Here is a 24,744-nt window from a genome sequence, read left to right on the forward strand (position 1 = left end):
AAAAAAAACTAACATACCACTACTGATATTTATAACAATCAGTAGTGAAAACTAACATACCACTACGGGTATTTGTAATTACCCGTAGTGAAATCCTCAATTCTAAAAAAAAATGGAATAGCATACATACCACTACCGGTATTTACAAATACCGGTAGTGGAATCCCAGATTCTAAAAAAAAAAAAAATGAAAACCATACATACCACTACCGGTATTTGTAAATACCGGTAGTGGAATGCCAGACTCTAAAAAAAAAAAATGAAAACTATACATACCACTACCGGTATTTACAAATACCGGTAGTGGAATCCCAGACTCTAAAAAAAAAAAAATGAAAACCATACATACCACTACGGATATTGAAAATACCCGTAGTGGAATCTCATACATACCACTACCGGTATTTGTAAAAACCGTCGTGGAATCCTCATAAATTTAATTAATAATACAGTAGAAACCTGACATACCACGACGGGTATAAAAAGACCCGTCGTGGAAAGTATTGACTTACAACGACGAGTGTGTTTACTACCGGCCGCGGCCAGTAGTGGAATCCCTATTTGGCCGGTAGTGGAATCCCCTTTCTGCACTAGTGAAGTGATCATTTTTATTTTTTAAACTATTAAAAAATTCGCTTTTAGTATTTTATTTAGAGACCAGATTATTTTGGACACTCTAGAGGCCGAATTATACTAGTGTGTACCAATTGATAAGCTTATTTCCAGCTTTATACCTCTTGAAAGTGTAACTGCATTCATATCTCGGCTAGGACATATGTCAGCATTCAACAAACAAAGTGTCTTTCAATTTTGCACGTTTGATTTTTTAGTTATGTGCCCATTTAATGAGTAGAGATCCTCTCCATTTCCGAAATGAAATGGAAATGTTGATTATTATTGTTTTGAAGTAAATTAAAGATATTATTGATATTATTGTATTATTTTTTAACAAAACTTTAATAATTGTACAGTATTGTCTATTTTTCTAAAAAAATAGAGAAAATCTCCGCTCGCATTTAATGCTCAGATCTGCATAGGTGTGCCACTTGACAAGCTCCGTGATTACACATGCACACTTCAGACGTGCTAGGGAGCTTCTCCTTATCTACTCCCTCTGGTTCTTATTATAAGGAACACTTTGAAAAAATCACACAGACCAATGAAGCACATTTAACATAGTTATTTTCATTTAATACTCTTATAAATTTTAATTTATTCCATGTATACCCTTATTTAATTACTCTTTATTCAACTAACTTATTTATTTTTAAATTCTCTCTCATAATAAATAAGGGCATAAGTGAAATTGAACATTTAAAACATTTGAAAATTGGTCAAAGTTTCTTATAAAAAGGACCAAATTTTTTGCCCTAAGTGTTTCTTATAAAAAGGACCGGAGGGAGTATTAAATAAATCCAAATAACAAAAATATAATAATTAAATATATTAAATGTTAATTTGTGCATTTTAACTTTTAAAGCATTAAATTTCTTGTATCATTAAATGTTGAGTTTCTATTTTAGTATATGTCCTAACAAACTCTTAAATAAAATATTTCAAGAAATGCAAATATGCTCGATTGGCCACATTAAGCAACACATTGTAAAGTCACCGATAAAAATTCATTAAATATAAAGTCAATGATATTGAAGTATGACCAACAGAACCAAGGGAAGTTGGTCATCATAATACACAGTCATGTATAAACGTCATGTAAATAAGTTAATATAAAAATCCCGTCTCATACTCCATCTGTCATACGATGAATGAAACAGTTGACTATTATGCATATTCATACATATTATTTTTACTATATTTTTCTATTGTTTCATCTGGTCCTATGTATAAGAAAAAATTAAATTTTTAGATTTATTGTGAAATTGATATATCTAGACAATTATATAGTCTAAATACATTCTTTTTTTTTAAAACTTGGTATCCGGCCTTATGACCGACTAATCCAAGGAGACCAATCCTACCGCCCACTTGCGGGGGCCCCATTTAAAGCCAGAGTTTTTTTTGCTCTGTATGGACTTAGCCCACCGAAATTGGCACCAGTGGGAATCGAACTTGAGACTTTGAGAGGAGCATACTCCAAGGGCCCAAGCCAACACCACTCGACCAACCCCAAGTGGGTTCTATATAGTCTAAATACATTCATTCTCCAAGGAATCTAAAAAGTAAAATATTTCTTATATATAGGACCAAATGGAGTAATAAGTAAAAATAAATATTAACATATGAGATTTAGATTCAGTTTGATCAGTATTTTCAAAATATCAATTTTTTTGTAATTTTTACTATTATACAATTAAATATATTAATGATTAAAGCTACACATCGACATATGTGAAACAGTCAACTAACTCACTCATTTTGGGACGGAGGGAGTAGATAGAGTGAAAAGTTGATCTTGTAAGTGGTTTTTAGGCAAAAAAAACTCTTACTTCCCCTGTTCCTTTTATGAATTGGGTGGATACCCTACTTTAAGCTGGAACCTTTAGAGTTTTGGAGGAGTCAAGTTGGATCTCGATATATAGGTCAGGAGGATTGAAGACGATCTCTTGTTGCTTTGTCCTACCTATGGTTGATCCTTGTATGTCTGATTTTGAGGTGTATTTTTGTTCTAGTGCCGGTGCTTTTTAGAGGCTCTAGTTTAATTTGATAGTGGTGCCTCCTTGTTTCTTTGTAATTTTATTTGCTTTTTTGTTTTCCTATGTTACAATAGAGATTGTAAGCTTCTCATGGAGTGTACTTCTAATACTTCTTTTTTTGTACATGATACCTTTTTATTTTCTTGAACTTTCTCTTGTAATGCTTTTGTTTATATATAATATATTTGTCATTAAAAAAAATATAAGTCAAAAAGATTAGAGGGCATCAATGAATCTTTAGACACACCAAATCAGTTGGTATGTCTAAAGACCATCATCGTCTACCATAATCTCATAATTAGTTTCCACTAACAACACTACTACAAAAAAGCCCCTTTAATAGCGTTTGTTTTGACTTTTGATAGCGTTTTAAAGCGCTATTACTGATACCGCTATTATAAGTCTGGGTGCTTACAATAGCGTTTTAAAACGCTATCAAATGTGCATTTTTAACAGCGCTTTTAGTAAAACGCGCTATAGTATGCTGTTAACACTGCCCAGGATATCTTTTGAAACGGTGCTTTAATAGCGCTTTGCTTTATAAACGTTATCATAGGTACATATTTAATAGCGCCCGTGTCCCCAAAGCGCTATTATATGTCCGTTTTTTAAAATAATCTAGATCAACTTTTAATAGCGCCCGTGCAAAAAGCGCTATCGTATGTCATTACTTTTTTTTTTTTTTTGCTTTTGACATGCTCTGGAATTTAAAAAAAAATACCCTTGATTTTCATTAATCATATTCTATACGCTTTAACCGCGCTTTTTGTAAAATCGCTATTGTAAGTTCTTTTTTTAAAAAACAAAAAATACACCTTCAGCTGTCAATTTTTCCAATATGATATGGTGAAATAAAAACTCTCATATATATCTTTCTTTTTGGAAAAACAAAATTGAATTGAAAGCAAAATATGTATACAAAGATTGTAGGGCTGGACATACATATAGATATTCAATACACAAGACTCACCCACCAAAACAAAGTTATGCTGATACATAAATAATAAGAATACCAAAGGCTAATACAAAAGTGCTATACCTGCTAATGATAATCACCCACCTATCCCTACACTTAATAATCCTATTCCTATCCCTACACTTAATAATACTATGCAGAAGAAGAAATAATGCAGCAACCAAGACACGACTTGAACGCTTTAGGATTTCTCGCTAAGCCAGCACCATTCTAATATTACCAAGAAGTCCCTGAAAAATTAAGAATATACTACATGGTTGATTACTCTTATTTAATGACATAAGTGAACAATTTCAATACAAATAGCAGTATATTGGTAATACATCAATACAAAACAGCCCCAATACCTAGCCAAGCACCCTAAACAATATAAAGGAATTATACAAGAGCAGCAAAGATACCATGAAATAAGGTACCGTAACATTTTATCAACCAAGACAACAACTCTCAATGATGGAACATATATAAAGTTAATCTCATGCTAAATTAAGTAATTAACATCTAAGCTACTCATGCTAAATTTCTAAGATGAAATGAGGTACTTATCAGCCAAATCCCACTTAGGCATTATCCAAAAATAGAAGATAACCTGCCTAGACAAATTAAGCATATGAGATCACTGCTCCCTGACTCGCACAAACCAGCTTCAATACAAATAGCAGTATATTGAACAGTTTGTACCCTTAATCAACCTTTTGTTAACTATCATGCAAACCAAAGAAAATAATGCAGTAAAAACATGGGAATGAAGACAAATACACTAACAACAAGGCAGTATAAACCAAAGAAGAAAAAGAAAGAATATCTAAGAACAATGCATCAAGAAACAAAACTTACAGGTTGAGGAACAATGTAAGCTTCTTACGATGGCCACACCCAGAAAGATAAAAACCAAATCGACAATTATAAGAAAAATGCATTATAATAGTACAACAGAAAAATGCACCAGTTCAAATGTTTTGGCTCCATTAGGAATGTCGTTCAGGTGTCTGACACATTCTTCGTCTGATTCATAAGCTTTGGCAATTGACAATTCCAAAACTCCACTTCTAGAGAGCAAAGGGAACTGCATTAAGTGTGTATTCAGGTTAATTAGCTGAAAATATTTAGTAAAAATGGAAATCAAATGTGGTAAACGATATACGAAGGAAGCACAATGGAACAAAAAATTGGATAGCAGAATACTTCAAATGAATTATAATTTGACAGCAGAACTCATAACACCATTTGGACACCATTTGACAGCATTAATTCTCACTCACATACAAGAATAGTGTCATCTAGAGACAATTCAGATTCTGACAGGTTATGGAAACATGTTGGTAGCTAGTGGTTCAATGCTATAATATTTGGATAGTTACTACTACAAGAATAAGCATAAATAAAGGGGCACTACTATAGTTGAGTTTCTGCAAAATACTATGATGTCAATGTAAAGTTTCTAACTACTAACTATTACAAATTACAATATCATATACACAGTACTAATACTGTTGCAGCAACAAAACCTTATGCGAAATACTATAATGTCAAGTAAAGTTTATAAATACTTAGGCAGCAACAAAAACTCTGCAGTGTTAGTATCATATATAGTTTAGTCAAACATAAAGGGAACTTATTTGCTTCCGGTGACCCTATCAGATATTGATTACTTCTTCCTTCTCGACCAGAAAATTGAACCCAACATAACTCAAACAAAAAAACTTATAAGAAAAAGACGAATCGATGACGAAAATGCGAACAAATCTAAAAAGAAAAATCAAAAGGAAGTAGGAAGCAAAGATGAACTTTGAGATGAAAGAGAACAAATTGAAAAACCTAGAAATTTCATTCTAACCACACCTTATCCAGCTTTCGAAGATCCAAACCTTCAAAAAATTCAATACAGGGTGTGATCTGATACTTGTCATCCTTAGACTTTAAATGAAGTATACTACTGAGAAATGTAGTCATGAATTGAATTGCTTTCAAATTAAATGAAGTATTTTTTTTGCATAGCATTTACCATTCATAATATATATCATATACCATACCCTATGAGTAAGTGGCATATTTTTTATCAGACTTCATGTCAATGGAATCTTCCCTGCATCATTGTTCTGCCTGCAGTAATATGTTCAGTTTTATTTCACTTATTAATTAAGATATTAATTTTAAACACAGAGGGTTAATTACTTAAATATAACAGATTAGGAATTCTATGATGGGGACAAAAATGCTTACTTTTATTGCTTCAAGAAGTTTTTGGTCATCATGAAGGTACTCGAGAATCCAAGTAAGAACACTATGAGGCAACACACACACATAAACCAACTAACCAAAGAAAATCAAGGAGCAGCACTCACTACACACCAGACCAGTACCATGACAGGCACACCAAACACACAAAGCCAAGCAATGTCTACCACAAGCCAACACACCCAACCAACACTCCTACTCAAAGCAAACTGCAAAGCATTGCGAATATTCCATTGTCATGCAACTTTGATCTAAATCATGTAGCAACTTTGATCTAAATCAATTGAAATTTGTCAAATATAAATACTTATTTTTCCCTAGATATGCTGAAGGTTCTTTAGAATCTTAGGAGTCATTGATTTCTCACATTTCCTTAATGTGGACCTTCCTACCCAACTACTCCTCAATTCTATTTCTGTTACCGATCATTTAGCATTAATAGCTGAGAGCAACAAAACATACCAAGAAAACAAGTTGAGACTTAGCCACTAAACTAACACCACACAAGACTAATACAAAACACAATACATCAAACCAAACCCAGGCACAACGATCCAAAGGAAACAAGGGAAAAAAGACGCAAAATCCCTATGCCAAGCCCAACAAAAATGCACAGCCATGCCGAACCAATTAAAGCACAAACCAACAATATCCTCAAACACCTCTGCTCACACCACATAAACAACAGCAAAACCATATAAAAACGCAAAAGACAGAGTTCGAATGGCAGAAAAACTAACATAGCGTGAAATTAAAAAATACTATAGTAATACTAGTTAATATTAACAATCATCATCAATCAAATCAATAATTAACAGTCCCATATAATATGAATCAATGAAATTAAAAAATAAACCCAATCAAAACGGTGGCAATTCACCTTGTACATGTCCAAGCTTAAAATTGAAAGAAGTTCCCCTATCTATGCTGTAATTAAGCTTATGAGTGTTTTCAACTGTTTAATGTGCTTATCAAAATAATCCATGGAGTTCAGGACTTCCCTGCAATTTTTGTAAAGTCAAATTAAACATTCACAATAACATTAACAATGCAATCTCTAGTTATTACAAATTTACAATATAAAGTAAACCAACGTCCTCACCTTGTACAGGTCCAGGATTGAAACAAAATTTGTGGTCATGATTTAGGAAAAGTAGAGAAAATGAGAATTTCTGTTCCAAGTATACCGAGAATCACGAGATTTTGGGTTTGACGGAGATGGAGGTGTTGGGCTTAAATGAAGGACCTAGGGTTCGACGGAGATTGAGGTCGAACGAGAGCATGACGATCTAGGGTTCGACGACGAGGTGTCAGGTCGAAACAAAGACCTTGATAAGGATGGAGATGGAGGTTCGACAGATGGAACAATAGAGAGAAGAGGAGCGATGGAAGGATGGCTGAGTATAGGAACGAACGATGCAGTTGTGAGAAATTTAGAGGAGAGAAATTTAAAAAAACTTCTCTCTTAAATTTTTTTATTATTCAGCAACCAAGGGATTGTGTTAAAAAAAAAAAAAACAACTAAGGGGTCAAAGGTTCGACACCCAACAACTATAGTTTTTTATTTTCTTAATTTTATTTACTATAGCGCTTATGTCAAATACGCTATTATATGGTATTAACGTTAATAGCGCTTTCTCAGAAGTGCTATTATAGTGTTCTGTGTTTTTGGCTTTAATAGCGCGTTTTTCAAAAACGTTATTATATCTTTCCTGGGTTCAAGGCTTTTATAACGTTTCTTCTACAAACGCTATTATAGGGCTCCGTGTTTATGTTTTAATAGCGCTTTTTAAATAAGCGCTATTAAATAGGCGCTATTAAAGCTATTTTTTGTAGTAGTGCAATCATGTGTGAATGCTAACACTATTATTACAACTTATTGCTTAAAGCTTATCTACTATAAGTTCATCTCCTATAACTTCATACAAATAACGCTATTACTACAACTTATTGCTTAAAGCTTATCTGTTATAAGTTCATCTCCTATAACTTCATACAAATCATAGGAAAAGGATAATAGAGACACCCTCTAAAGGATACGATTGAGCAAGAAATCGAGAAGCAGCAAAACCTAGGATAAACTAGCTAGGGCTAACCTAACCACCATAAAAAACTCAGAAAAAAAAAGCGTTACGCGAAAAGCAGTATACCAACAAATCCTATCTCAACCTGAACAAGTGAAAAAGGAAAGACACTTGTTTCCAAAATGACTGAAACCATAACCTCCAAGAACACTATTTGTACCAGCAAATCACATAATGAACCTCGAACTTGTAGTAGTAGGAACACGAGTGACTAAAGTTCCGACAAAGAAACTATTTCAAACAAGAGAATTTAACCATGTCCGCCAGTTAATATTTCAAAGTTATATTTCCAAAACTGTTATATAGATTATTGCGGGACTTTTAAATTATTTTTTTTTTACTAAAAAAACGGAACTTTTAAGTTGACCACACAATAACACGTCAAATTCCACTTGTTCGATTAATATGTTTTTTTTTGGACAAAATACTCAATTAGTCTCTTTAAACAACACATTAATAAGTCAACAAATTAAATAAGTTAAATTTTAAATGCTCAACAGATATATTAAATAATGACCAAGAGAAGTGGGTCATTATTACATATGCATAGCTAGCAAATTGCAAATTTAAAACTAAATATATTTTATATAAAAAAAAAAGTAAATTATTACTACAAATATAAGAAATGACCATATATAATTGTTGACTAATTGTATTAGGCATATTGAATCCAATCAATGGTCCGTTTGCAAAAATGTCCTCGATCCATAAATACATATATATACGTACTCATAGTTCATAAACTGAATGAATTAAACCACATTAATAATTAAACCATTTTAGTACACCCTCCGTACCACAATATATGTCACTTTGGGGAAAAAAATTGTACCATAATATATGTCGCTTTATATTATCAATGAAATATTTAATGTTATTTTTTCTATTATACCCTTAACTATTTATTACTCCATTCTTTCAATTATTCAATTTATTTTTTCCATACCATAAATGAAGGACAATTTTGTAAATCAACTCATAATTTCTCTTTTCCATACAACATTAATTATCTTTCTTAATATGTGTAAAAGTGTCAAAGCGACATATATTATGGTACGGAGAGAGTAAAACACTAATTAAATTTTAAAATCGTTTTGGTTTGGTTTAAAATCGGTTCACAATTGGTTTACATTTATGAACCGCTTAAAAAAATAATTTCACTATTTATCCATTAAACAAATATTTTTAAAATCAGGACCTTATAAAAAACAAAAATTTTAAAAGTTGGTTTTTTGTTTCCAATTTTAAAAATTGTTTTTATGGTTCCCGCGAACACGGTCGTCCTTAAGATTTTAGGCGTTGTCGAAATTATGAGATTGGTGCCCCATATTTTTTTAAGTGATTATTTTAATTTTTTACACTACTAAAAAATTGCTTTTAGTGTTAGATTTAGAGACCGAATTATACTGGTGTGTTCCAATTGATAAGCTTATCTCTAGCTTTATACGTCTTGAAATTATAACTGCATTCATATCGTGTGTCACATCTCATTACAAACGCGTAGGACATAAGTCAACATTCAACGAACAAAGTGTCCTTTCAATTTTGCATTCTGATTTTTTAATTATGTGCATTTAATGAGTAGGGATCATCTCCCTTTAATAAAAAAAAATGGTAATGTCTATTATTATAGTTTTGAAGTAAATCAAGGGTATAAACTATAAATATGTTTTTTTGAGAATTGTTGATATTATTTTAATATTTATACACCTAAACTTTGATAATTGTATTGTCCATGTCCATTTCTTTCTTTTAAGAAATAGAGAGAATTTCTACTCGCATATAATGCTCAAATGTTGCACAGTTGGAGTCAAGATGCTCTCTATTTTAGGTAAACAGCTGTCATTTGCAAAGGCTGTAGAGGATGATGCTCGAGTTACACAGGAAAGTCGAACATCAAATCAAGGAACAAGGAATTTGGAGTGACTAACACCATGGTCATCGAGACTAGCTATGAGGATGACTCTTTGTCGACATCCTAGACCTAAATTATTATTAAATTATGTTTTTATTTTGAGACTCATGGGTTGATGTAATTTATTTATGTCAAACTGGATTGAAGTTATATAAAAATTATTAAATTTTGGTAAATTATATAATTATTATGACAAATAAGTGACATTATAGTTGGTAATTTGTGAAGCAAAAATAGCATAATCTAATTAGATATATTACGTACCGACAACAAAGCTGTGAATAAATTTGTCCGAACAAACAGGTACATTATAGATGGTTTAATTGTGGGTAATATTATTGATGGTTTAGTTGTGGGTAAATCGAGACAAATAATTAAGTGGTGGTTGAGGTGAAAAATTTATATGTATATGTCTTACTAAGAACAAATGGAAAGTAAATCAAGTGACATATTTATTACAAATAACAAAAGAAACCAAACAACCACACACATCTTACATTGATGTTGTAAAATAAAACATGAAGAAAACAAGATATAAAAAACCACAAGATGTGCGGCAAACTAGCAGGAACTAGCTAGCTAGCCTAGCACACTTATTAGCACACACATACTCATGACATTACATTGAGTTGAAAAATTTAAATAACACGATTTTCCACATGTATGCATGCATGCATGAGGATATATTATATTATGCGCTTAAGAGCAGGCCAATCAGTACGGATTTTCCTGATAAAACCAATAAACTCGCTAGTTACAAGATTGAAATGTGCATAGTATTCTCCTTTGAAAATGTAAACTTCATTCCTATCGTGAGTATTAAAAGCTGCATCAAGCCCAAATTCAAAGGCTGTACCAACAAATTGAGGAAATGCATCGGAAATGCTTCTAGTTTGCTCGAGACGCCTTGTCTCATAGTCAAAAGAGCCGACCTGAGGTCCACTGAATAAAAATACAATTTTCCCAGTGTTGGACCTCATTGCAGCATTTAATCCTGTCGCAAACGGTGTGTTTGCGTTGAGATCAGGAAACATGGATGTGATTGAAATAGGACCCATAAGTAATTTGGAATCTCCGGTATCCGGAGCGAAGTCTACTTTGGCACATTGATCTCCTTTGAAAAAGAATGTGTCATTTCCATCATTGTCAAAGGAACCATCTATTCCAATTGCAAATGGGGTGTTTGCAAACATTGGAAATCCATCAGCAATATGAATTGGACCACCAATAACTCTAGTTTTCTTATCAAATCCTCTACCATAATCCAAAACCACATACTTTTCATTATTGAACACGTAACATTGATTACGCTGAGATGAACGAAATGCAGCAGTTACAAGGGGAGTTGTCATTTTTTTTTTCTTCTAATCAAAGGGTTATTTATTTCAAGGTATATATGGAAGGATATGGATGAATTGTGTTTTTGTTTAAATTTGTGAATGGCGCCTCTGTTTATATAGATGTGGCATTTGATTAATTAAAGGGTAAGTGGCTATAAACAATTATAATAAGGGAAACATGTAGCATATAATTAATCTCATATTGTTTGTTTAAAGTCTAAATGTTTATCCATCCTTAGTTTGGACAAACTAAAAATGAAGAAAAAGAATTTCCTCTAACAACCATGTGTGAATGCTAATGCTATGACAACCATGTGCGAATGTTTACTTTGTTCATACTAAAAAATATTTATCCATGCTTAGCTTACTTTGTTCAAACTAAATATGAAGAAAAAGAGTTTGCTTTAACGCTGCTATAATGCTGCTATTATTATTATTATTATTATTATTATTATTATTATTATTATTATTATTATTATTATTATTATAGTTTATTGCATACATCTTATCTATTATAAGTTTATCCTCTATAACTCCAATTTAATCATCGAAAAAGGATAACACAAACACCCTCTAAAAAATATAATTAAGCTAAGAGGGAATCTGCAACCAAGGATATGACTGAGCAAAGTTCATACAAAGAAATTATTTCAAAGAAGAGAATTTAACCATGTCCGCCAGTTAATCTGTCGAAGTTATTTTCTTAACGATATTAAGATTATTACAGGACTTTTTAAATTAACCGCACAATAGCATGTCAAATTCAAATTTCAATTGGTCATTTTTTATTTTGTTGGATAAGATGCCCAATCGGTCTCTTTAAACAACACAATAATAAGTCACCAAATATAAATAAGTTAAGTTTAACATGACCAAGATATCTATTCTATATATTTATATTATATATAGGGAGGATACAAAAAAAAAAAATTGGTGTGGACTTTTCATAATACCAACAATATGCCTGATTTTTTTTAGCAACAAAAATCTTTGATTAACAAACTCACCATAACACATAATAGACGTCTTTTTTAATCTTTTATTAACAAATTCACCATAACATAAAACATGTTTTTTTTCCGATCGCTAGTATTAAATAACAAACTAAATATATTTTATAATTTTTTTTTAAACTAATTAAATTACTACTAAAATAAGAATTGACATTATATAATTATGTTGACTAAATGCATTAGGCACATTGAATTCCAATCGGACATCAGTGGTCTCTTCCTCATACATAAATACATGTACTCATTTAAGGGGTGATCACATGTGGTTTATAAATGTCCAGATGAGTTTAATTCGGTTGATAAGGGACGTCGTATTTTATATGTAAAGTTCGTATTTTATGTATACCTCAATTATCCATCATAAATGTGGAACTTCTAGCCACAAAGTTAGCTGACTAAATAAAATATATATAGTTTATAAATTGAAATTAAACCACGTTGATAACTTAGTTAAGTTTTTATAAACCATTTTAGTAAAACACTAATTAAATTTTGTCTACAAGTCCTAGTCCAACTGAAAAAAATGCCAAAATTGAAATAGCTAGACGCTGCCTACCCTGAGCTTCCACATCGCATGACGGTCCGACCTCGCTGCAGCTTCTTCCGTCTTCATCTCTTGCTCTCTGTTTTTGTAAGTGTGTTTGTCGTTCGCCCGCGTAAATGGTAGATCCAATGTTTGCCAGCGGTCTGAAGGTTCTTGCTTGGTTCGGTTGGTTCTGGTTCCAAATCTCTGGGTTGGTGGCTGTGTGATCTCTAAGTCGAAAGGCTTGGAATTTTGTTTTTGTTTTTTCGCCGATGGTTTCTATTCGCCGGTTTTTTGTCACTAGTGGTGGTTCTTTCTAGGTGTTTGCATCAGATCTGGGAGTGTGGTCGCGAGTTCCCTACTTCAAGTGTGGTTTGCCTATTTGTTGGCTCGTTTAGTGGTCTTGTGTGTTTTCCGGTGGTTGTGTGGTGGTCGGATTCGTTTGGTTTCTGTGGTGCTGGCCCATTTTTTGGGTTGCCAATTTTTGGAGTGAAAGTGATTTGTTGTGGTTTGGTGTTTTCAAGACCAAGCAGTGGTGGTGGTGGTGGTGGGTGGAGGTGACGAGAGGGTGAGGTGGTGAGGTGTTGACGTGGTGCGTGGTTGATGTCGTGTGAGATTAGTTATCTCGATACTTGATTCTCTGATCGCGTCTAAATTTGTTAAGATTTGCATGATTCTTTTTTAGTCTCTGTCAGTTTCCAAATTTGCTGAGATTTGCAGTCTTCTTTGTATCTGGTTGGACCTCATTCGCGTCGGCGTTAATAATTTGGAGGCGGACCATGAGTCGGGACTTATCTGCCTAGGCTTTCTTTCTAGCGTTGCCCCCATCAATTTTTGGCTCGCGAAGATGCCTTTTGGATTCTGATGGGCCGATCACTTTTGCTTCGAGATCGGAAGTTAGAGTCTAGTGGCGTATCTATGAGTTGAGTTGGTGTCTTCTTTGGTGGTCTGGAAGCTGAGGAGTGTCTTTCTAAATATGAGCTTAGAAGTTGACCTCTATTAAGTGGTGTCGGTTTTGGTTTTCTTCATTGATGTTTCGCTTATATACGACGCCTCTGTTTTTGTAGTTCTGTTTCTCCCGGTCTTTGTTCATCTAGGGAGATCAGTTATTATTAATAATAATAATATATTTTGTTGTTAAAAAAGTCTCTTTAAACAACACATTAATAAGTCACCAAATTAAATACTTTAAATTTAACAAATTACTGTAAAAAAAAGATATATTAAAGTCATTATATATGAGCAAATTGCCAATTTAAAACTAAATATATATTATAAAACTAAATACTACACTAAGAAATGACAATATATAATTATGTTGACTAATTGTATTAGGCATATTGAATTCCAACTAGGGGTCCCTTTGCAAAAATGTTCTCGATCCATAATTTAAGGGGGTGATCGTATATATAGTTTATAAATTGAACTGAATTAAACCACATTAATAATTTAATTAAGTTTCTATAAACCATTTTAGTACAAGTGCAACACTAATTAAATTTTAGGTTTAATTACCATTTTGGTCCACTTATTTTACAAGATAAGCAATTTGGTCCCCCTATTTTGATTTGTTTTGCATTTTTTTGTCTCAATCCCATTTTTTAACTAGTTTGGCGAGAAAGATACTTATGTGGCAAATTAAACGGTACATATTAACATAGTATTTTTTTTAATAACAAATATAATTGAAAACAATTAAATAATTACATTCTTATAAAAACATTTAACTTAAGTAAATAAAAAATAAAATAAAATATAAATTCATTTCGGGCTAAATTGGAACCCTAACTGAGGAATACTAAACAAAACATGGTATGCGTGAATCACAAAGTGGAGAAAGGAGGAGAAAATTGCTCATAAAATACGTTGAAATTGATTGCAAAACAGATTTAATAAACACCTTTAAAATACATTTGTTTTCTCCATATCCTCTCCTTAATGAAAGTAAACATAGCTTTTTGCTTCTACAAGAACATATTATTAATTATTATTATTATTTACTACAAGATTTGAGTTCGTTAATTTTAGGGTAAATAGGATTTTACCTCTATAAAATAGGCGTATTTTGATTTATCCCTGCAAAAAAAAATTGGGATTCCCCTATAATATAAAGATTCTATGTAATACCTCCGGTTACACAATAAGGCAGATGACATGGTAGAATCTTGATGTGACACGCATACATGGAATTTATTATTATTTTTATTTATTTTTTATGTCATGTTAGTTAATAGGTGTATTTTTTTAAACTAAACTTAAAAAATTAATAAAATCATAAAAACAAGAGCTTGGATTTTTTTTCCCTAAAACAAAACTTAAAAAACTCATAAATCTTCATCTTTAACAACTCTCTTTGCACCCCAAAATTTCAAATTGATGAACCCACTCAAGAATTGCGTCAAAGAATTTCAAATTGATGAACCCATTCCAACGTCTTGTTTGTGAAATCACTCAAGAATTGCGTCGAAGAATTTCTACAAGTAGAATAAAAACATCATCATAGGATCGTACATTGGACAACAAGAAAGACGGGGTTTGATGGGGTTGAACAAGGAAAGGTGTTCATGTTGTTGTTCTTCTGCAAGATTATTTTTTTAAATTAATAAAAAATAAATTAAAATCCACTTAGGCAATTATTATTTATGAGTCATCAATTAAATTAATCAAAACTAAATTTAAAGTCACCTAAGATGCCACATCATCAAATTTGTCCAGCCAGTGTCCAACTTGCCCACTGAGGGGGCAAAAGCAAAAAATCTTGATATTGCGATGGGGTAATCCAAAATTTTTATTTTGCAGGGGTAACACAAAATTCGCATATTTTGTAGGGGGTAAAAACCTATTTACCCTTAAGTTTACTAGTACTACCTCTGTCCCTAATTATAAGATCTTGTTTGTCTACTGCACGGACATTAATGCACAATTTTAATCACTAATATATTTAATTGTCTATTAGTAAAAATTATAAAAACTTTTTTTTTTGAATAAATAAAAACTTAATATTTTGAAAATAATCATCAAAACAAATTGAACAAGATCTTATATGCTAATATTTACATTTATATATTATTAAAAAAATACGGTCAAAACAAAAGGTAAATGAATAGTTTACATCAAAAAAAAAATAGTACATTTTTGTCAAACAGAGTCTTATAATTAAGGACAGGGTAGTATAATTTATTATTATTTTTTTTGGTATAGTAGAGGGCTAACGCCTAAAAGAAATGAAACTACATAGTTAAACGAACATTTCAAATGCATGCAAGCCCCAGATTAGTCGTAAAAAAGAATTCTCTGAAGCTCCCTAGGGGAGACTCGATATTTTCTATTATGCATTGTTGAATAATATTTTTTTTTCTTAAAAAAATATATAAAAAATAGTCAATAATATCATAAATCTATAAGTAGAAATAAAAAAGAATTATAAAAAGTTGTTTGGTGGGCCGGCCCGCAACCTGCCAACTCGTTAGTAAACGGGGGGCTTGACATTTGAACTCGGATGCCTAAAATGGTCCGCCCAGACCTGTTTTTGGACGGACTTTAGACGGATCGGACCTAAATGGGGTGGGCGGCTTTGCCACTCCAAAGTGTGGCTTCCAGGTTACCACACGTTCCAACTGCGGAAAACTCAGTTTCCAAACAAACTAAAAAAATTTCTTCTCATGAGGAACACAACTATGCTTCTTTGAAAAATAAAACCAATCACAATTATAGTTATTTCTTTCAGTCCATTGAAAATATAATTTGTTGCTTTTATTTCTCTAAATACTATTTTAAAGACACAGATTAAGATTATATACTGTACTTCAATATAAAGCCTATCACAATTATAGTTAGTTCTTTATTAAGCCTGATGAAATGATATAATCTGCTGCTTTTATTTCTCTACTGTACTTCAATATAAAGCCTATCACAATTATAGTTGTGTTAATTGGGTCACCTTCCATGGAGAAAAAAAAAAGTCAATTTGTTGATTGTTGGGCTGCAGTTTTTATTTGTTGATTGGTCAAGGTTTCAATTTAATGAGTATTAGTTGGTTACTAAGTTTAATTTGTTCCTGTGTTGCAAGTGATGGCACATGATAGTTTTGGTGATTCTGTTGACATCAATGAGTTACGTGTCTCGGAAAATCTTGTTTCGTTTGTATCAGTTTGGTTTAATTTGGTTCTTTGATTTGGTTTGGTCCTTCTCTTTGGTTGATCCTCTCTTTGTTGGCATAATGTTGGTTTCTCATCTTTGATTGTCTTCTTCTTTTTGGTTTCTGATTGATTGCACTTCTCCCTATGATTCTTCTGATTGCATTGCACTTCTCCCCCTATTGCATTTCTCTTATGAGAGGGGAGAAGTGCTTTTCTTCACCAGCTCAAACTCTCTTTATCTCTAAAGTGGGGGGTTTTGTGAGGGTTAAAGGAAATGTGAATTTTTATGAATCTTTGTGTTGTTTTATTGATTCCATATGTTTATGCATGATCTAAAAATAATTTGATGTAATAAAAATCCATGTTTTAATTGTTGTTGTTGTTACTTGTGGATTTTAGTAAGTTTATGAGTTTAAGTGAAAACCCACGAAATAAATGCTTATAATTGATGTTTTAAGTTGTTTTTAATAAGCCATAAGTTTAGTAATAGTTAGATATAATTTTTCGAAGCTTAAATAAGTGATTTTGTGAGTTTTAAGTGATTAGTGAAGTATTTTCGAGCCAAAACGCGTCCTGCAACAATTCTGCGGTATGAATAGTGCAGTTACGACGCACTTGGCCGACGCTAACCTGCAACTCTGTTCTGTTGACCAGCATTGACTTTTTGTTGACTTATTTATCCGGGATCCATCTTGTCCAGTTTTTCGCGTAGATTTCAATTCCGGAGTTAGATTTCTGAGTTAAATCTTGGTTTCCGCATTATGCTATTATGTTGGCATACTTTATATATATTAAGTTAACTTCATATGCTTATTTAATTGAAATTAATGGTTTATTGTTGATGCATGATTTATATATCTTTTTAGATGATTATGCAATGATGTGAGTATATCTCTATGGATTAAATGATGGTGAATATGTTGATTGAATTATGGTGATGAATTACTTTGTTGAGATTCTTGGATAATGTTATCCAATGTTGGTGAAGTTAATTAACTATGTTGTTAATTAAACGATGTTGATGTTTATGATTTAGGATGAACCTTATGTTTGGCATATGCACATTTCATGCATTCATAAGTTGTGCCTATTGATGAGTATCCTAGAGACGATGATCTAGTTTACTGTTATTCTAGAGACGATGATCTAGAATGTTTTAGAGACGATGATCTAAAACACTTGGATTAAGTTATCCAATATTATGATGAATTGGTACCACATGCATATAGATATGCATTAGATGACATGACATTATTATGTGACATTAGAATGCATTAGAAATTATGTGGCATTCGTAATTGATAAATGATATTTGTCCTTGTGTATTCCTTATTTGTTGGATGTTTGTATTCCTCAAATTGGTGAATGAGTATGTCTGTTACATACCTGAATATACTTAATACATGTGTGAGTTGTCTGAATTGAATTTATTCAATTGCATTTATTTGATTTAGTGTTTGATCCTCGTTGTATCCACTAATATTAATTATATTATCTAACCCTCTGTTTTGTGTACTTGTTGAACCGTTGGGGGTTCAGGTCTCTCAGGTTATGTGTTTATGGTCGAATTGTCGGTGCGGAACGCCATAAATAAACACCAAAACGCTCCACCTCCTAAACCCAAAGACACCAACCCACCCCCAAAGTTGCCACTAGATCGATGCTAACTCCCAATCTCGAATCAAAAGTGACCGGCCCATCAGAATCCAAAAAACAGCTCCTTCCGACTAAAAGTTGATGAGACAACGGTAGAATGAGAACCTAGGCCGACAAGTCTCAGCTCGAAGACACCCTACAATTCAGACGACGACAAAGCCAACACACACGGCAGCAACCGGTAGAACAGTCTCAGCTCGCAAACCACCTCAAAAAGTGAACACCGACATGGGATACTATTATCATATGTATTGTCACTGGTTGAGGAAACAATTTGCCACGATGGACATCCTTTTTGGGTAAGTATATATTGAGAAAAAAAATGTGAATTAGATATCTCTTAATACTTTGTATTATTTTTTTTGACGAACTTTGTATTCTTATTCATGAACATATCTAGGGAAAACTTGAGATAAACATTGGGTGAGACACACCATATTTCAAGGCAGATGAGACACTAGACATATATAAAATTGGACATCATCATAATTCAAGATACACGAGATGAACCTCCAAATCACCTGCTCATGAGACACTAGTTAGGAAGCAAATTCTAACTTATTTTTTAAACACAAATACAAGCCACTCATATCTAGAGATGTAAAAAATGGCAGACTGTAGGGCCGACCCATTAGCTCACAGGCTTGGGGGAATCGGGCCGCAAAAAACCTAGCCCAAATGAAGCCGGTCCTTTTTGGCCCAAGTCTATGTAGCCCAAATAAAAATTGGGCTATGTCGGGCTAGCCCATTGGGTTTCGGGCCGACTCATTATCGAAAAAATATATGTCATTTTTGTAAAATTAATATCATTTAAAAACATAAAAAATTTATCATCTAATTGAAAAATTATTATAAAAAATATAGTTAAATGTGTAAGCATAATAAAAAGGGTAATATGTATTTAAAATTGTTTTAAAAATGTTTTAAAACAAACGGGACTAAAAATGTTTTAAAATTGCTGAGTATTAAAAAGATATTTTTTTTTATAAAAACTAAAATATGTATTTTGTATAAGAAATAGTTGTACTATATATATGTAATGATTAAAAATCTTTCGAGAATAATCACAAAATTAATTATATAAAATCATTTTTGATTGAATAAAGTCATATATCAACAAAAAAGAATTTAATTTATATGCACTGTCGGTGTAAAGTTATTTTGCACATGCGTCCAATAATATACCGACACATCATGTATGGTCATTAAAAACACATGATGTGTCACATTCATTAAATGATGTGGCAACACGTCATTGAATGTGTGTGTAAAAAAAATTACACCGACGGTGCACAACATTTTTAAAGTGTGCAAAATCTAGATGATAAGAAAATGTCAAGATACAAAAAATAAGTAAAAAGCAAAACAAATGAAAGAAATGTTATAAATTGGACAAATCCAAACAAAGTAAAGGGTTAAAAATCCAAAATTTCATACATATCTTATCTTATAATCTCATAATACTCATAAGATTCAATGTATTAAAGATTAAAAAAAAAAAATCAATTTTTGTATTTTTCTCAAACATGCTAAATTCTTAACTCACGCAAATATATTAATTTATTACTGTATCTTATAAAATAAATAAAAAATTTAAATTAGATTCAATGTATTGATTAAAAAATAAATAAAAAATTAATTAGATTCAATGTATTAATTTATTACACAATATTAATTAGATTCAATGTATTGATTAAAAAATAAATAAAAAATTTAAATTCCATTTTTGTATTTTTTCAAACATGATAAATTATTAACTTATATAAACATATTAATTGCATACATATCCTATGCTAGTTTTTTTGTTTCCTTTGTTGAGGGTTTAGGCTTGATCCCCTTTTTGTATCCCACTTTTTATTTTTATCTATGATATTTTAAGCTTAAAAAAAAAATTACACCTGCACAACAATTGTTGAGGGTTTAAGCTTGGTCCCCCTCTTCTCGGCGCTGGATCTGCCATGAAAGCCATTTTTCGCCGCCGGTGATAGACTAGCCACCAGACCTGACGGTAAACACCAATCAACGCTATGTATTCTTATCATTATCATCATCATCAATCTTGAATTTCAACTCCACTTATATATTTTCGTTCTTTTTCTTTCATAGGTAAAATTGATACTACTTAAATTTTAATTATGGATCTAATTAAAAGGAACAACTTGAGGAAGCATCAATGCAAGCTAGTAGACTTCAATTTTAACAAAGGTACATTGAATTTGGACTTTGGTTTCAATTTTCTGTTACTTTAATTTTAATGATGTTGTATTGTATTGACTGAATATAAGCTTGAAATTTGATTTGTTTGTGTGCTGAAATTTGGTTGATCTCATAGTTAGGTTATTACAATAAGGTTTGCTTGCTTGTTGTTGTTGTTGTTGTATTTTCTAGGTATGTTCTTGTTCTTGTTGTTGAAGTTGTAGTTGTATTTTCTAGGTTTGTGTTGCACAAATACTGTAAGCGCAACAGATTGTGCCTTCGTTGCATCGATCAAATCACATTGATGCTCTTTGTTGCAGCATTCACCTGTGGAAATTAGTAATTTCTATTTAGTGTTCAAGCTACATTTTTGGCGCGTAATTTTTTTAGCACTATTGGACACAAAGTATAATTATGGCACGCTATCTTAAATCTCTACGGAAAGAGAAAAACACATTGATGCTCTTTGTTGCAGCATTCACCTATGGAAATTAGTAATTTCTATTTAGTCTTCAAGCTACATTTTTGGCGTGTAATTTTTTTAGCACTATTGGACACAAAGTATAATTATGGCGCGCTATTTTAAATCTCTACGGAAAGAGAAAAACACATAGTACCAAATTTTGGCACGTAATTTTTTAAATCTCTACACGGAAAGAGAAAAACACATAGAAACACTTCAACCACAACTATGCATAGTACCAAATGCTAGACTCACATTCACCATTTGTCCTAAGCATCCCTTCCATTTATTCTAGATGTTTTCTGACGCGGCTCCAAATTCAAGTCAGGGAGTATTGGGACTCTCTTTGGTGATTCCTGACCAATCTAAATCTCAATTGAGCACCACTCCCCAGCAACATTTTCCTCACTTATATTTTCATCTTCACTTATATTTTCTCAATTTGACCAATCTTATTCTTGAATTTCATCTCCACTTATATTTTCTCTCATTTTCTTTTATAGGTAATATTTGTTACTACTTTAAAATTTTAATTAAAAGGAACCGTTTTAGGAAAGCATCAATGCAAGCTAGTGGACTTCAATTTTAAGAAAGGTACATGGTTTTTTGTTTCAATTTTCTATTACTTTGATCTTAATGATGCTGTATTGTATTGATTGTATTGTTAATGTTTAGTTTGCTTGCTATTGTGCACTATCATTACTTGAATGAAGGATTTGTCATGATTTCAATCTTCCTTTGGGAAAGAAAAAACAACTCCTATGATGAGATATATTTGTCGTGTAAATGTTCTTTGCTCTTTTTCATGAAACAAACACACAATTCAATGTAATAAAATTCTAAAGTTGATGCAGCCAAACAAGGGTATGAACAGAAGCAACCTATATGACAAGAAGCCAAATTTACAAAGACAAAACTGTGTTCATACTTAAAAAAAAATGCCACTGATGAATAATATAGATAATTCATAATTATTAGATTTAGCAAATAAGCAAGAGTCTCAAACAAAGTATAATTTAACAACCTAAGAAGTTTGTTTTTGAAACAACAACATAAATCTCCACGGAAAGAGGAAAACACATAGAAACTGTTCAGCCACTACTCTACATAGTACCAAGGATCCCTTCCAAACACAAATTCACCATTTATACTAAGGACCCCTTCCATTTCTTTTACATGTCTTCCTGACGCGGCTCCAAATTCAAGTCCGGAAGCATTGGGACTCTCTTTGGTGATTCCTGGCCAATTTGAATCTCACTTTGAGCACCACTCTCCCCTGAACATTTTCCTCAACTGTTGTTGAGTTTCCACTGGATATGTTACTTGTTTTTGTTCTTGCTGCATTTACAATTGTATCAGGTTCCACCATTTCAGTCTTCGGTAGATCTGTATTAGGTTCCACCATTTCAGTCTTCATCATATTTGTATTAGGTTCCGCCATTTCAGTCTTCATTGCTCTTTGAGCTATCGAAGTTGTGTTGTCAGCCGTCTTCATTGCTTCTAAAGCTAATACAACAATTATGTTGTCAATAGTTGAATATGCTTTTGAGTTATGCAAATGTGTTGAGTCTACCAATTTATTATCATTTGCTCTTTCATTGTAAAAACTCACGTGCAAGTCAATTTCAGAATCACTTAAATCTTCATAACATGTTCTTTGGCTGTTGTCCCTAAGATTATAGGCAATCTTCTTTGGTGTTGTCCCTGAAAGTTTGGATCATACAATAGCAATAAGGAGATTTAAAAGAATACCTTGAAAGCAACAAAGTATTTTGTCTTATTCGAAACTTTAAGATCGCAAAATGTTTGCTGCTCTAGCTCAACTGGTAACATGAACATTAGCAGTATAAGAACTCACAAGACTAATAAGGAAAACATAATGGAAATGAATTTGGATTACCGCTACACACAGTTTACAGACACTAACAAAGTTTTATAAGCATTGCTTTCAAACTTCACAAAACATCTTATATATCTAAACAAAATTCACAGTTAAGAACAAGTGATGAAACTAATAACTACAGAAAACTAAACCAATTCTCAAGTGGTAAAAGAACAAACCTTCAAACTAATCAAAGAGAAGGCATATATTTTTATCAACATTAAATAGTTTTACTAGTCCAATTTCTACCGACCAACAATGAATTGGTCCGGGGTCTTAGACCTCTTAAATAGATGGTCAGAGGTTCGATCCTGACTCCAGAAAATTTTGTTAAGAGGGAAGAATCCACTTTGTATACCCCACAGGTTTTTCGTCACTATTAAACGGCGGTGATTAATTACTTAGTTATCACTATGTAATTATTAAAAAATCATTGTTTCTGTTCCATTTGATTTGAGGCCAAACTGTGATTAATTCAACGAGATTGGATTGATAAGAAACCACAGTGAGTCAGTGATCATAGAAAAAAAAGTGTTACATTCGATTCAACTGGATTATAACAAATCCTCTTAAGAAAAAGTAAGATAAGATTACATACATTGGAAACAGAGCTCAAGAGGATTGATGGTGATGAATGAATTTCCAATAGAAGCAGTAGTCATGACAAAGGGATCGAAGTTTCTAGAATCACAACCGCAACAATATCAATAAAAAAACTGTGAAATACAAAATATAAAATGTTTAGTAAGTGAAAGAGAAATCAACCTTTAATATATTAATTACAACTAATAATAATAATGCTACAGTTGGAAAATCCTTTTGAAAATATTGAGTGAATAGTTTAATGAAAGAATTGATATCGTATCTAACAAGAATGGAAAAATATGTACCAGAAGAGTGAATCATCAGACAACACGTTTAGACTCAAGTAGTCTATCTTCTCTGACTAGGTTTGTGTTTCTAGCAGTGAGCTATTCGCTAAAAGTTGTAATTAGTCTGAAATTGCAAACCCTAGGGCAATTGGAAAAGGTAATGATAGGCTAGTGTATTTATATTGAACTGAATGGCCTTAATAACAAAATTATTTAGTACTGCTTGTACTTTGTTGCAATCCTTTTTATTAATATATATACACACACATATTTGCTTGGCTGTTCAAAAAAAATATATTAAATTTTTTAGTTTGGATGCCAAACCACTTTGGATTTAAATTGGTTGGTTCGAATTGGACCCAAACTGTAAAATATAAGATGAGATGGATTGGGTCATCGGATTGAACGAGTCACTTGAACCAATGAACACAACCGGTACTCCCTTCTCTAAAATGGTAGTTGCAAGGATATGTGAAGTGTTCGACATGGGGTTCGAATTCGCAATTTTCACTTTTTTAAAGTTGATGTGTTAAATTCTTGTCACTAACCAATAAAAAGTAGCTTGGTCTTTTTAATATAAATACACTATAGTCATGCCTCTGTCTTACAAAATTGCCATGAGAATTTCAGAGCAGTTTCAAATTTTAGTCACTAGCTCATTGCTAGCAATACACAACTAGCAAGAGTAGACATCTCGTCGTCTAATGTTGTTGCCGAATGACTCAGCCTTACTCGAGGACACAATGTATCTATTTTTTTTTTTGACTCAAAATAAGGATATTCATTCATTCCA

At 32.2% G+C, this 24,744-nt stretch overlaps 1 protein-coding gene and 2 long non-coding RNA genes across 3 annotated transcripts; 1 reads left to right on the forward strand and 2 right to left on the reverse strand.

Moving 5' to 3' along the window:
* Positions 1–6,660: 6,660 nt before the first annotated feature.
* Positions 6,661–7,287, reverse strand: LOC123884883. The gene is made up of 2 exons (XR_006801003.1): positions 6,971–7,287; positions 6,661–6,869 (listed from the first exon to the last, which is right to left on the reverse strand). It is a non-coding gene; the product is annotated as an uncharacterized LOC123884883 (long non-coding RNA).
* Positions 7,288–10,553: 3,266 nt separating this feature from the next.
* On the reverse strand, positions 10,554–11,219 carry LOC123886825 (albumin-2-like). The gene has a single exon (XM_045936106.1). It carries the CDS (start codon positions 11,217–11,219, stop codon positions 10,554–10,556), a length of 666 nt encoding a protein of 221 aa, XP_045792062.1.
* A 9,109-nt stretch (positions 11,220–20,328) lies between these two features.
* LOC123884885 lies at positions 20,329–23,810 on the forward strand. Its single transcript, XR_006801010.1, has 3 exons — positions 20,329–20,546; positions 20,645–20,743; positions 21,701–23,810. It is a non-coding gene; the product is annotated as an uncharacterized LOC123884885 (long non-coding RNA).
* Positions 23,811–24,744: the final 934 nt, after the last annotated feature.

Source organism: Trifolium pratense, linkage group LG5, assembly GCF_020283565.1.
Source record: "Trifolium pratense cultivar HEN17-A07 linkage group LG5, ARS_RC_1.1, whole genome shotgun sequence".
NCBI classification, from domain to species: domain Eukaryota; kingdom Viridiplantae; phylum Streptophyta; class Magnoliopsida; order Fabales; family Fabaceae; genus Trifolium; species Trifolium pratense.

Coding starts and splice junctions, on each gene's coding strand:
- LOC123886825 (XM_045936106.1), bottom strand. CDS start 11,219: ATGACAACTCCCCTTGTAACTGCTGCATTTCGTTCATCTCAGCGTAAT.